This window comes from Zalophus californianus, chromosome 10 (assembly GCF_009762305.2).
Source record: "Zalophus californianus isolate mZalCal1 chromosome 10, mZalCal1.pri.v2, whole genome shotgun sequence".
NCBI lineage: Eukaryota > Metazoa > Chordata > Mammalia > Carnivora > Otariidae > Zalophus > Zalophus californianus.
In genome coordinates this window covers 3,712,664-3,727,158 of record NC_045604.1, presented here as the reverse complement: position 1 = coordinate 3,727,158, position 14,495 = coordinate 3,712,664, and the positions used below count along the sequence as shown (strand labels likewise).

General features: G+C 39.8%; 1 protein-coding gene across 1 annotated transcript; it reads left to right on the top strand.

The window, feature by feature from the left end:
* The first annotated feature begins 908 nt into the window (after positions 1-908).
* LOC113932664 (olfactory receptor 6K3-like) lies at positions 909-14,255 on the top strand. The gene is made up of 5 exons (XM_027611952.1): positions 909-966; positions 3,992-4,117; positions 9,568-9,650; positions 9,708-10,563; positions 14,104-14,255. The coding sequence occupies exons 1-5, from the start codon at positions 909-911 to the stop codon at positions 14,253-14,255; spliced, it is 1,275 nt and encodes a 424-aa protein (XP_027467753.1).
* The last annotated feature ends 240 nt before the right edge of the window (positions 14,256-14,495 follow it).

Here is a 14,495-nt window from a genome sequence, read left to right as displayed (position 1 = left end):
CTATGGTGAGGGGAGATATTTTTTTAAAATACATATTCATAATAAACCAGAAAACTAACAAATTATATGAAACTGTGTTCTGTGGGAAATAGAAGAGAAAATGTTGCAGGAAAAGGGGGTCTGCTAGGAGTAAGGAGACCATAATTTTAAGTCAAGTGGTCATGTTGGACCTCATTTAGAAGGTCACATATGGACAAGGAGTTAGTCATATGGACATGAGGAAGGAGAATAGTCCAGGCAGCAGGAAAAGCTAGTGAGAGAGCCCCAAGGTGGGCAAGCACTGGCTTGTTCAAGGACTCAAGGAGGCCACTGTGCTTGAAATGGATTGAAGGTGGAGTTAGACCACTGCAAGATGAGTGCAAGGAAATAAAAGATGGATCCTATAGGGCCCCGAAGGCCAATGTAAAGATTTATATTTTCCTAACTTACTCTGAGAATGGGAGCCATCAAGAGTTTGGAGCACAGGAGGGTTATTATCTGATTTGAATTTTAAAAGAACCATGCTTGTTTCTTTTTGAGAAGACAATGAAGGGAGGCAGGGGGGAAGCTGGGTTCCTCAGGAGGCTATTGCAATAATCCTGGGAGAGATGATAGTGGCTCAGGTCAGAATGGTAACAATGGAGGTGAAGAAATGCGGGTCAGTTCTAGATATAATTTGACAACAGAGCTAACAGGGTTTTCTGGTAGATTGAGGAATGAAGTGTGAAAGAGAAGAGTCACCAACTGGAATGGGAGAGTTGCCACTATCTGAGACGAGGAGACTTCAAGAAGGTTATGTTGGGAGGAGAAAAATCAGAAGTTTAGTTTTGCACATTTTAAGCATAAGTGGACTATTACACAACTAAAATATTGACCAACTGGGTACATGAGTTAGACATTTAGGAGTGAAGCCTACGAGGAAGATATACATGGCAAGGATCAGCAACTATGTATTTGAAGCCACAAGACTGGAGGAAATCACCCAGGGTATGAGTTTTAGGGCACTGTACTGTTACAGATTTGGGGAAAATAGGAAGAATCAGAAAATGTGACTCAGAAGGAGTGACCAATAAGATAGAAAAAAAAATCCCAAGCATTCCAAAAGCCAAATGAACACAATAAATAAAGGAGGAAGAAGTGATTGACTCTGCCAAATCCTGCCAATAGTCAAGTAAGACGGAGTCTGAAAATTGACCACCTGGAGGCCAGTACTGAACTCAGTGAGAGAAATGTGCCTGAAGTGTTGCAGGCAAAAGGCTGACGAGTAATTTTATAGAAAAGGATCAAAGGGAAGTTGGAAATTCCAAGTACAGACAATTCTTTCATGGACTTTTAGTACTGATGAAAGTAGAGAAATGTATTAAGGAGCAAGAGGGATCACTAATATATGTTAACTGTGATTCACAATAAAGAATATATTTTAAATCACAATATAAGATCCATATACATACGTATTAATTCCTGTATTTGTAACAAACACATTTTATGAAACAAAACTTACAGTTACTCCATGTGGTGCTTCTTTATCTTTTGTATTCTTTTTTTCTCCCTTATTCTATTTTGTTAAAAACATTGGAACTGATTCCACCACTCACTAAAGGGTTGTGACTCTAAGTATGAACACAAAAAGAACTTTAACTTAATGAATCTTTAGCTCTAATTACCTTTGGATACAAATTTAACAGGCCATTTCTGTTTTTTTAAAGACTTATTTATTCATTTTAGAGAGGGGGTGAAAGGCAGAGAGAGAGAGAAGATCTCAAGCAGACTCCATGCTAAGGGTGAAATCCTACATGGGGCTTGATCTCAAGACCCTGAGATCAAGGCCTGAGCCAAAACCAAGAGACGAATGCTTAATGGATTGAGCCACCCATGTGCCCCAGGTTGCTTCTATTTTTATCTTTGTATTTATCTATAGTTTCTAATGTATTTATAATAAAGTATTGCATTTTATTAAAAACCAAGTTTTACCTTTAAAAATGATAGTTTAAATGTGTTGAAGAAAATACACACTCTCCAACAGCACCGATGAGATGTTGACGTGGCACAATCTTTTCTAGAGTGATTTAACAAAATGTGTCAAAAGAATTAATAAAAGTGCATATCTATTTAGAAGTAGGGCCACAGAAGTCTTCCTTGATGTAGCAGCATTTAAGTTGACACTTGAAGACTAAAAAGGCATCAGCCAGGAAAGTATGAAAGAGAAATCATTTGTGCAAATGCCCTGAGGTGATAAGCAGCCGAGGGCACTAAAGGAACCAAGCACAGATGTGCGGATGGGAGACAGTGAGAGTCATGGGATGAAGGCTAGAGGCCAGATATGCAGAACCTTGGAGGTCATGTTGTGGGATATTGGAATTTATCCCAATTGCCAAGTGAGGACATTGGACAGATTTAAGTAAGCAACTATATTCTTAGAATAACATTTTATTGTTGTATCCACAGTGGATCAGAGCGGAGGAAAAGTAGGGTGGAAAGAGACCATATCCATTATCTTTCGCTACAGAAAAAAACCTTCCCCCAGATTAGCGACTTAAAACAGAAACTATTTGTCTCGTAATTTATGGGTTGACAATTTGGGCTGGAATCAAGTAGGTGGTTCTTCTTGTCCTGGTTCACTCGTGTATCCAGGGTCCAAAGCTAGCTGAACCAGTCTGATATTAGCTAAGAGTGTTGTACTCTCTTCCCTCTGTTCCATCCCCTTCCACAGGCTAGTTTGTGTTGTTCATACAGTGCCTGGTATGGGCATTGAGACAGAGCCTAGGTATGTAGGGCTTCTTGAGCACCAGGTTCAGAACTGGCTCACGATGCCTTCCATTGTATTCAGTGGCTAAATCATATCAGGAGAGGGACTCAGAGGAGGGAAAGAGACTCCACTTCTTGATGAGGAGAGCTGCCAAATCACATTGTAAGGGGCTAGGATACAGGGAAGAGTTAGGATTGTGCCATTTCCTTTGCAATAGAGATTATTGGTGTCTTCATGTTGTGCTGAAATCTTCAATGGAACCATTGGAACTAACCACATATATGGGCTCAAAGAATGGGGTAATGAATGGTTTGTATTTGGAACTGGTGGTAAAGGAGTTACTCATATATATATATGTAATATACCACTAGATATCTACTCGGCCATGAAAAAGGAAATTCTACCATTGGCCACAACATGGATGGACCTTAAGGACATTATGCTAAGTAAAATAAGTCAAACAGAGAAAGACAAATATTATATGATCTCACTTATATGTGGAATTTTTAAAAGCAAAACTCATAGAAAAAGATCTGACTCCAGTAGAGGTGATGAGGAACTGGAGGAAGGTGGTAAAAAGGTACAAACTTCCAGTTATAACATAAATAAGTCCTAGAGATGTAATGACATAGTGAATGATTAGAGCTAATGTTGTATGGTATATAGGAGAGTTGTTAAGAGGAAATTCTAAGACTTCTCAACACAAGGAGAAAATCTTTTTCCTTTTCTTCTTTATTCTTTTCTTTGCATTATATCTATGTGGGAAGGTGGATGTTAGATGAACCTATTATAATCATTTCACAATAAATGTAAATCAAACCATCATGTTGTACATATTAAACTTTTACAGTGATGAATGTCATTTTTTTCTCAATAAAACTGGAAAAAATATGTATTTATATAATCTATTTATTCTGAGCAAATCTATCAAAGGAGGCTCATACTTTATGTTTTTTTAAAGATTTTATTTATTTGAGAAAGAGAATGAGAGAGAGCACAAGAGAGAAGAGGGTCAGAGGGAGAAGCAGACTCCCTGCTGAGCAGGGAGCCCAATGTGGGCCTTGATCCCGGGACTGCAGGATTATGACCTGAGCCGAAGGCAGTCACTTAACCAACTGAGCCACTCAGGCACCCAGGAGACTCATACTTTAAAAGGACTCTTGGAGTTCCTCTCACTAAGGAGAACTAACAAAGAAAGATCAGAGGAGGAAGTCCCACTAATTAATCTGTAGGGAAATGGAACTGATGCTTTTCTCTTGTCATCAGGGAAGTATCCAGTAGAGAAATCTTCCCAAGAAGGCTTTAGAAACAGGCACAATGGTCCACCTGATGAGCTGAAGGGGCTTCAGCCACATAAATCCGGGAAAGGATCCCCCTTCATCTCTGCCGGAGGTAAGAGGAGAAGGCATGTGCGTCCAAGATGCAGGCTTGTCCTGTGTCAAGTCAAGGGGAAAGTGAGTTGCCTACGGGGTAGAAGAAAATGACACTTAGCTTGTGCTCGTTCTATTGACTTAAATAACAGTATTTGTGGACATGTTCCAGGTTGCATGAATGGCTGAGTGGAATTAGGCTCAGGAGGAGGAGATACACTTGTAGGATTAAAAATTAGTGATGATGTTATGTTTTGTCTGGGGTGTGATGATGGAATAATAAGACTTTTCCCCTAATAATGATACTGTTCCTCTGCTTTCACAGCCTCACAGTTTCTCTAAATTAATTCTGATCCAGGAGGATACCATTTTACATACTGGTCTCTGTTCCTAGTCATATGAATATAAACCAAATAAGATCATGAATAAAGAGGTCAGATACACCTGAGGAGTCTATTCCTGAAAATCTTATTCTGAGGAATTGAGTCAAATTGAACACGGTCTGTATCCCCCCACACTAATTTTTATATTCACTTTCCTTTCTCCTGGTGGGACTGGGTCAGCTCATTTCTCTCTTTCCAGTTTCCAATGGATAAACTTCGAATTGGCACATTAATTTCTGTAAAGTAGAACATTGATTTTGCTAAAACATAAGCACCCCAGATTCTATTAAAAAGATTAATATCACTCACTTAGGGGAAATAAATAGAAGCACCAGAAACACGATAAGACAATAACTCTGACTGCCTTGGGGGTCCAAAATACCTCAGTTCTAAGGCAGTAGTTGTAGACATCTTTACAGTGATTTGTAAATGGAGATAATAGAAACCTGCTCTGCCCCTTCCCTGAATCTCTTTGAGTGTGTCAGGGGTTCAGCTGAACAGTGAGTGTCAGAGTAGCAGATTAAAATAACACTGAGCCCCAATGAACGTAACCATGAAGCTTTTGATCACTTACTGTGATAGTCATTTGCTATGACAGTATGAGCAAAACGTTGAAAGCAGAGAAATACCTCCCCCAGGCCCCTATCATATTCCCTGAGAAAATGAGCCCTGATCAAGGATCAGGTGCATCAGTGCAGATGTGAGGGTTATTTTATCGTCGAAGGAGCCCTGAACAAAAGGCTCCAGCAGTTTCATGGACCCTGAGATGGAGAGGAGGACACAGAGTGGACTAAGTCAGAGTGGGGAGAAGTGACCCCAGGGTTTCTCTCTCTCTTCCCCTAAAGAAGCCTCAGAAAGGGTGCCTGAAGAGGACTTTGGCCCAAGGCTGCAAATAGAGATGTAGGAGTGCATTTGCTGGGGCAAATGGAAACATGCAAAGGGTATGAGTGGGCAAAGGAGCCTTAGTCCTTGCTGTAACTCTCTTAGACACTTCAGTGCATGGGCTGAGACCTGGTGCCAGGGATGGCTTTCCCTGGGAAACCTGCCTGGGAAAGCCTTTGTAATCTCCTGCAGTCAGGTCTGAAAATCACACAGGGTTTCAGCCAGACTCCTCGGTGCATATATATTTTTGAGGCGGAGGGTAGAGCAGGAGATCTCCTGTTCCCTTATTATTTTTTTTCCTATGCCTTGGACTCTTAAGTCATTTATTCACAAACTTTTACATAACCTAAATGTCTTCCCTTTCTCAACCATAAGCTAATTCCATCCCCCTGGGGCTTGGGCCAGCCTAACATTTCTGTGAACTTCAGGTCAGCCCAGATCTTCCATCCTTTCCTGGGTTTCTCCAAGCCCCACCATTCACGTGTTCTAAGTTTCACAGAGTCCAGAAGACCAGGAAGGGCAAGTCTGTTCCAGTGGACTTCCATGGGCCCACACTGCTCTCCTGATCTACCTGGAGTTGAGTTTGGAAAGAGTAGAGTGATGAGTCAAAGTTACTACTGATGATCACCCTACAGATGTGGGTCACTACCGCATTCCATCCACCTGGGACTGAGATTTTCTCAGGCACAAAATACTTTCTCTTAAACTCTTGCAGCCTCTGCCCCTTTCTCAGTTTCAAGGCTGCTCCCAGATTTTTAAGTATTCATTAGAGTAGGACCCCTAACTCCTTGATACTAATTTCTATCTTAATTCATTCAGGCTGCTATAACAGAAGTATCAGAGAAGGGGTGGCTTACACAACACACATTTGTATGTAACACCTCTGCAGCCTGGGAGTTTGAGGTCTAGGTCAGGAAGACTTGGTGTTTGCTTTGTCGATGACTGCTTCTTTCTGTATCTCCACATGGCAGACAGCAGAGGGAAGAAGTTCTCTCCAGACTCTTAGAAGGGAAATAATGCTGCTCGTGAGCTCATCTAATTCTTATTACCTTCCCAAAGCCCCATCTCTTAGTACTGTCACATTGGGAGGTGAGGTTTGAACATGGGAATGAGAGCGGCAGGGAGCAAAAACATTCAGTCCACAATAGTCATATAAATGGAATCATACAATATGTAGCTTTTGGCTCCTTCCCTTTATCACAATGCATTTGAGATTAATCTGCATTGAGTGTATACTTTTCGTTTTCATTGCTGAGTGGTAGCTCATTACATGGATGTACCAAGTTCATTTATCCCTTTACCAGTTAGAGGCCTTTTGAGTTGTTTACAGTTTTATAAATAAAGCCACTATAAATATTTGTTTACAGGTGTTGTGATCATAAACTTTCAGTTTTTCCCCAAGTTTCTATTTAAATTCTAGTTAGTTAACATGTATGCTAAAATAGGTTTCAGGTATAGAATTTAGTGACATAAACAAACTTTCATTTCTTTTGGGTTAATACTTAGGAGTGCAGTTGCTGGATGACATGTTAAGGGTATGTTTGACTTTATAAGAAACTACTAAACTCTTCCCTAGTGGCTGCACCATTTTGTATTCCCATCAGCCTATAGGAGAGATCTAGTTGCTCTATACTTTCCCTAGCATTTGGCCTCACCAGCTGTTTTGTTAAAAAAAAAAAATGTGATTGTTCTTATAGATGTGTTATGACGATGTATCTCATTGTGGTTTTAAGAATTTTGAGTTTTCATGTATTCTGGATATGTCTTTTGTTGGATACATGTCTCACAAATATTTTCTCCCAGAATGGATTTTCTTTTCAGTCCCTTAATTTTGCTGAGTTTGCAAAGCAATCAATTTTGGTGAAGTTCAATTTATCATTTTTTTTCTTTTACATACTGTACTTTTGATGTTATAGCATATACATTTTTGTTGAACCAAAGGTCATAAAGATGTTCTCTTCTAGTTTCTGGGAGATATTGTTTTTGGTTTTACATTTAGGTCTATGATCCATTTTGTGTTAATTCTCATGTATGATGCAAGATGTTTTTAGCACATCTGTTTTCAGTTTTCCCAGTGCCATTTGCCAGAAATACTTTCTTCTCGCTGTTGAATGGCTTGGCCGTATATATGAGTGTCCATTTTTGTACTCTGTTTGGTTCCATTGATCTATGTGTCTATTCTTTTTTTTTTAAAGATTTTATTTACTTATTTGAGAGAGAAAGAATGAGACAGAGAGAGCAAGAGAGGGGGAGGGTCAGAGGGAGAAGCAGACTCCCTGCTGAGCAGGGAGCCCGATGCAGGGCTCGATCCCAGGACTCCAGGATCATGACCTGAGCCGAAGGCAGTCGCTTAACCAACTGAGCCACCCAGGCGCCCATCTGTGTGTCTATTCTTTTGACAATACTACACTATCTTGATTTTTTTTAGTGTTATAGTGAGTCTGGAAATGTATATCAGCAGTTCTGTCCTCTAAATTTGTTCTCTTTTTTTCAAGATGTTTTGCCTAGTCCCTTGTCTTTTCATATATATTTTAGAATTAGCTTCTTAATATCTAAAAAAAACACTCTACCTGGATTTTAACTGAGATTGCATTGAATGAATCTATCTATTATACGTAATATATAATGTATACATTCTTATATATGCATATTTATGTACCAGATGTTCTATAACCAGTAGGAAAATTAATGACAATTGATATGTGTAGAACAACCCTTACAATAATCTTATTTTATGAAAACCTGAGGGATTTACATGTATACATGTAATAATCAACATTTCCTAGTTCTCTGTGGGCACTTAGTTTTCTACAAGCTGCTGAACTGATATTTGTCAAATTTAGTCTATATAAAGCAGTTCTTAAAAGATCTTTTTCAAAATATGTATTTAGTTTTATAATGAGATCTCTGAAAAAATCTCTGAATGAGCCAAATATTTTTTCTTTGGTTCCATCTATGTTTCAAATGCCTCATGTTAATTTGGAATTTCAAATGCCATTCTTCAATAAAGTTGTAAGCTTACATTGATTCTGCTTATAAGTAATTTTTCAAATAGTATCGGCTCAGGGGAAATATTTGGCTGCCTTCCCAGGGGAATATTGGCATACAGCATAATCAAGTGTTCTAATTTAATCATACAAGGGGCTCATTTTTAAAGGACTCTACATTGTGTCAAAAGAGAACTTATATTTCAAATTCCTTGGTGTTCTCAACATTTCTCTTTGATTGATTTTTCTATCTCCGTCAGACCAGGTTTTTGAATTGCCAGGGGAATAGTCCCAGGTGCACCTGATGAGTTTCCTTGTACTACCTTTAGAGACCTCTTCATGCTTCATGCCACTTTCAAGGGATCTAAATTGTGCTGGACTCTCACATTTTGGCCCTCACTTTCTCATTCCTTGATGGTCTTTTTTAAGGTATAAATGATCTGCACAGGGAGACTTAGCTATCTCCATAAGACTCTCTGCTTCTCTTCATATCCCTGATGGACTGACATTTAGAAGACTGATTGAAAGATTTCAAGAACTAGGTTCTAAAGAGAGAACTCCCAGTTCACCCACTGGGCCTTCTTTGTTCTTCCAGAACCCTCTAAAGCTCAGTTTCTCTCACCTCTTTTCCCTCTGTGCTGGCCAGTTTCCACTAGCTTTATCTCTTCTGCTGCTTGGAATAGTTTCCTACCATAGCTTCACCTTGATATATTTGCCTAAAAACATTGCCTTCTTCTCTAACCACACTCAGAGCTCCTCTGTGGTCTGAAAAAGGAAGAGAATATTTAAAACTGGAGATTTTTGAAAAAGTGCAGAATACAACTTTACAATAACTATGTAGAGAAGAAAATAACTAAAAGTTTTGATTGTCTAATCCATAGTCAGGAAACATTAGAGAATTTATCTGGTATGTGATTCAAAATGATTTGGGGAAATTCTTATAAAAGGTGATTCCTATTAGTACCCTTAATGTTCTACTTTATTTTAGCTAGCATAACTTATAAACATGACATTATTAATACCTTGTTTGTTATTATTTGCCTCCTTCGTTGAAATATAATCTCCATGAAAACAGAGTGCTTTCTTCACTACTGAATTTAACAAGCCTACAGTTGTACTTGGCACATAATAGAAACTAAATGGATATCTGTTTAATTAATCCAGGAATGATGGAGTAAATCATCTACCTAAAGCATTTCTTCCTTTTACTCTTATATGAGCCAAGAGATCTAACTCTTTATATTTCATCTGGGGAGTGAGCTGTGTCTTTCTACCCATAACAATTAAGGCCATTGAGATCATGGTAAGAACTAACCAAACTTCTACGGTGACAGAGTTTCTCTTCTCTGGATTTCCCCAGTTTGAAGATGGTAGCCTCCTCCTCTTCATTCCTTTGTTCATCATCTACACATTCATTGTTGTCGGGAATCTCACTATATTTTTTGCAGTCAGGATGGACACCCATCTCCACAATCCCATGTACAATTTCATCAGCATCTTCTCCTTCCTGGAGATCTGGTACACCACAGCCACCATTCCCAAGATGCTCTCCAACCTCATCAGTGAGAAGAAGACTATCTCCATTACTGGCTGCCTCTTGCAGATGTACTTCTTCCATTCACTTGGAAACTCGGAGGGGATCTTGTTGACCACCATGGCCATTGACAGGTATGTTGCTATCTGCAACCCACTCCGCTACCCTACCATTATGACCCCCCAGCTGTGTGCTCAGCTATCTGCAGGCTCTTGCATCTTTGGCTTTCTTGTGTTGCTCCCAGAGATTGCATGGATTTCCACACTGCCCTTCTGTGGGCCCAACCAAATCCATCAGATATTCTGTGACTTTGAGCCTGTGCTGCACTTGGCCTGTACAGACACGTCCGTGATTCTAATTGAGGATGTGATCCATGCTGTGGCCATCATCTTCTCTGTCCTGATTATTGCTCTCTCTTATATCAGAATCATCACTGTGATCCTGAGGATCCCTTCTGCTGAAGGCCGCCAGAAGGCCTTTTCCACCTGTGCATCTCATCTTGGTGTCTTTCTGATGTTCTATGGCAGTGTGTCACTCATGTACCTGCGATTTGCTGCCACTTTCCCACCAATTTTGGACACAGTTATTGCACTGATGTTTGCTGTTCTTGCTCCCCTTTTCAATCCTATCATCTATAGCTTGAGAAACAAGGATATGAAGATTGCAATTAAGAAGCTTCTCTGTCCTGGGTTGCCTGGGTGGCTCAGTCGGTGAAGCATCTGCCTTTGGCTCTTTGGCTCAGGTCATGATCCCAGGGTCCTGGGATCGAGCTCCGCATCAGACTTCCTGCTCAGTGGGGAGTCTGCTTCTCCCTTTCCCTCTGCCCCCACCCCAACTCGTGCTCTCTCTCTTTCTCTCAAATAAATAGATAAAATCTTAAAAAAATAAACTTCCTTGCCTTCAGAAAGTGTTTAATGCATCTGCAAGTTGATGTTAGCTAGCTCTTAGCACCTCTCACTTTGGATGTTTCCTTGACATACTAAACCATAAAACTAACATATATAACTCATTCATTGTCACACTGATAGTTTCTATTTATTCCAGTTCACATGTTTATTCTATTTATACACATTTAATATATCATGGACTACCTGTTGAGACTTGCATAGAAGGATAGATAATAGAAAGGAAATATAATGTTTAAGCCATTAAAATAGATCTTATAAACATCAATTTTATTGCTACTATGTAAGTATTATTATTATTATTATTCCAAAGGCATTAGAAATAACTACAGATTATAAAATAGAGTGGTTAAGAGTGTAAGATCTGTAGAAGAGGTTAAGATTCATATTTTACTGTATTTTACTGTACTACATACAAGCGTTGTGATCTTAAATATGAAGCAACTCTAGGAGGTGTTGGATACATTTATTACTTCACTGTGGTGATTATATATGGTGTTTGTGTATGTTCACACTCATCACATTGTATACATTACATATGTTCTTTGTATACAAATTATATCTCAAAAAAGTTGTTAAAAATGAAATAGACCGGTTCACACTATGCTAAATCATTAGAAATACAATTTTACCAATTAAAATTTTTTCAGATCCCTCATGTGATTTTTTTCTTTAACTTGACTGTAGTTGACACACAACGTTACATTAGTTTCAGGTGTACAATATAGTGATTCAACTTCCCTATATGTCATGCTGTGCTCCCCACAAATGTAGACACCATCTGTCACCACACAACACTATTACAACATCACTGACATTGAATATATCAGATGATATATTCCCTATGCTGTAACTTTTATTCCCATGGCTTATTATTATTTTTGAATTGCACAGAAAGTATTATAAGAAGTTAGACAAGGAAAATAGGCCCCAAGTCACAGGAATAAATGTTAGACAACACTCAAGAGAGAAAGAAAGCATGTCTTCCCATCCAAAATCTGATACTTATTTTCAAGAAGATTCTATAACAAAAGAAACTAGATTATAGAGAAGAAGGGGGAAGAGGGGAAAGAGAAGGAAGCGGAGGAGGAAAACTTTGGGTTTTCAACAGAGCACAGAGCAGTGGATTGAGCACATAGAGTACAGAATAATCCTGTGAAAAAAGGTGAGACATTGACTGTCAATAGAGAGGTGAGCAGGGCCAATGTGAGTTGTTCAGGGTAAGAGAAATCCACATGCATTTGTGGCATGAGAAAAAAACGACATTGTCCCCTCACTTCAATATTGGCACAAAACCCCAATGACATGTCTGTTATGAAATGATCTTATTTTCTATTAAATATTTTTTCAAGTTTTTTTTTTCTGGTGTCCGTATTTTTCCTTCAAGACTTTCCACACATGTGTGTTCGTGTGAGAAGAGCAGGACCAACACAAAAGTGCTCTTTGCATGACTCCCTGATGGACACTCATATCTGGGGCAATAGCCATTGTGCTAGAGAAAGTAGTTTGCCATGTTCAGAGTGATAAGTACAATCAGGAAAAAATACTTGATAACAACTTTGATCCTAAAATCTAATGAGAGAAGAGTATGGTGGGGATCTCTCTCCTAATTAACCCCACGAGCAAAAGTGATGCTCTCCACTGTGGTGCAGGGCAGGAATCCCCTATGATACCCACTTCCCCTTCCTGCTATTCGCTGGGATGCCTATGAAAATAGCTCTAAGTCCCATTTTGGAGGTTGGAGGAATATCAAGGAAGGATGCAGAGACCCAGACAGGGGAGCCCCTGTGGTCTTTGGTAGAAGTGAGTGCAGAAGGCTGTCTTGAGAAAGAATTCACTCACCATGCATGTAAGAACGTCAGAACCCGGGGACTCAGAAGCTTCCAATGTTGGTGGGGTGCAACAGCAAGTGTAGGGGGAGACTCTGCCAGGCACAGGTGTATATAAAACAGAATACTCCATTATGATGCCATCTTTTGAGAGGTGATTTTTTCCAGACTTGATTAAGACTGTCACTCAAAGTAAATTGTCATACTGCCCTTTCCAAACAGTCCCTAATTTTCTTTTTCACTTGTCCAAGGCTGTCTCGTGGGCTAAATTATAATTTCACCCAGTAGCTTGGCTCCAAGTTAATTTATTTGACACCAACCATTTTTTACATGCCAACCCTGTTCTAGCTTACTGCCCTGGAGGAAGAGCCTGGCCTGGAGAACAAAAAACAGGTAGTTGATAATTATTTTGAAACATGATACATACACTACAGAAACCCCAGTGTAATAGCGCCCAATATTCTGGAGTGTTTACTACATTCCTGACACTACTTTAAAGCACTGAAATTATGTGTGCACATATTGGTAGGGGCAGTCAAGTGTCTGGGTTGGAGCGTGTCACTAGAGATACAGTACACGGATTTATATTCTGACTTCAGCTGAGCATCCCTGGGCAGTGTTTCATCTGTCTGTGCCCAAGTCTTCTCATCTGTAAAATGGGGATAATCTTACCTCATTAGAGCATTAGCAAGAAATATAGCCTGTGCTTGGGGCAGTGCTTGCCTCAGTAAGTGATTCAATACCCCAGCACACTATACAGTGCTGTTATTGTTATTGAAAGTGTCTACCTATTCTTGAAACCTTATGTGCCAGTATTAATATTTTCTTCATCTTACAAAAGAGGAATTAAAGACATAGAAAGGCTAAATAACTTGAGACAGGTCAGCGGGTTTATAAGTAGTGGAGAGGACCTGTTTCTGACATGCAGACTTTTGACCAGGATTACATATTGCTTTTGTGTCAAGAGAGGAGGCAGAGCGAGGAGTGGCGACTATGCCACAAGTCAGAAGACATGGCAGACTCAGGAGCCCATGGTGATCCCACAAAGCAGTGTGCATGAGGAGACTCTAGGGAAACAGCATTGGGGATGCTAGGAGAGGAAGCTGGAGCGAGTTCTGGGCCAGATGTGTGGGTTTGGAGCTCATGAACCAGCTGGGGGAAAACATCTGTAAGTTGTAATAGTTGAGATCTTCTAAGTGGATGAGATCACCACAGGAGCAAATAGAATTATCAACAGCAGGGTGGATGAGCAGATAGAGCTACTGAGAACAGAGAGCCTGAGGGAAATGAGCACCTGGGGAAGAGTTTAAGAAAAGCAGCCATGTTAATAAGAGAGAGATGAGGAGAAGTAAGAGTAAGGATGGTAGAATGAATACAACCAAGTGGAATAAAAGAAAAGGCCCAAGCCAGAACCACCTCTGAGAGCCACTGGGAATATATACTGTAACTCCTATTATGTTTATTTTTATTCATGCCTCTTACTCTTAGGGATGGAATCCCAGAAGTGGAGGAGAAAAGCCTCAGGTAACAGTGATGAACAGTGTCCAGTGCCAGAGGACAGCAGAGTCTCTATTAGCATGGGCAGACAGGGCTTCGTGAAGCTTGGTGGGAAGAGCGTCAGTGCAGAAGTGGGGGAGTGAGTAAACAGCAGTGTTGTAGGAACATGAGAGGCGCAGGGAGTCGGGTTTTACCACTTTTCAAGAAGTTGCCTGTTGGGCAATGATTAAGTCCTGTGCAGATATTCGCTTAATCTTCAGATTCCCTATTAGATAGGTACTATTTTTAATCTCACTTTTGCAAATGAGTACTTGAGCCTGAAAGATTAAGTGATTTGCCAAAAGACATGTAGATAGTAAGAGGCTCAATTGGTGTTTCAGGGT

What these genes read in the sequence shown, in the direction of transcription:
- LOC113932664 (XM_027611952.1), top strand. Translation starts at nt 909, where the DNA reads ATGGCAAGGATCAGCAACTATGTATTTGAAGCCACAAGACTGGAGGAA. An exon ending in TTAAGGCCATTGAGATCATG is followed by an intron (nt 9,651 to 9,707) that starts GTAAGAACTAAC and finishes GGATTTCCCCAG; the next exon opens with TTTGAAGATGGTAGCCTCCT. An exon ending in TGCAATTAAGAAGCTTCTCT is followed by an intron (nt 10,564 to 14,103) that starts GTCCTGGGTTGC and finishes TCTTACTCTTAG; the next exon opens with GGATGGAATCCCAGAAGTGG.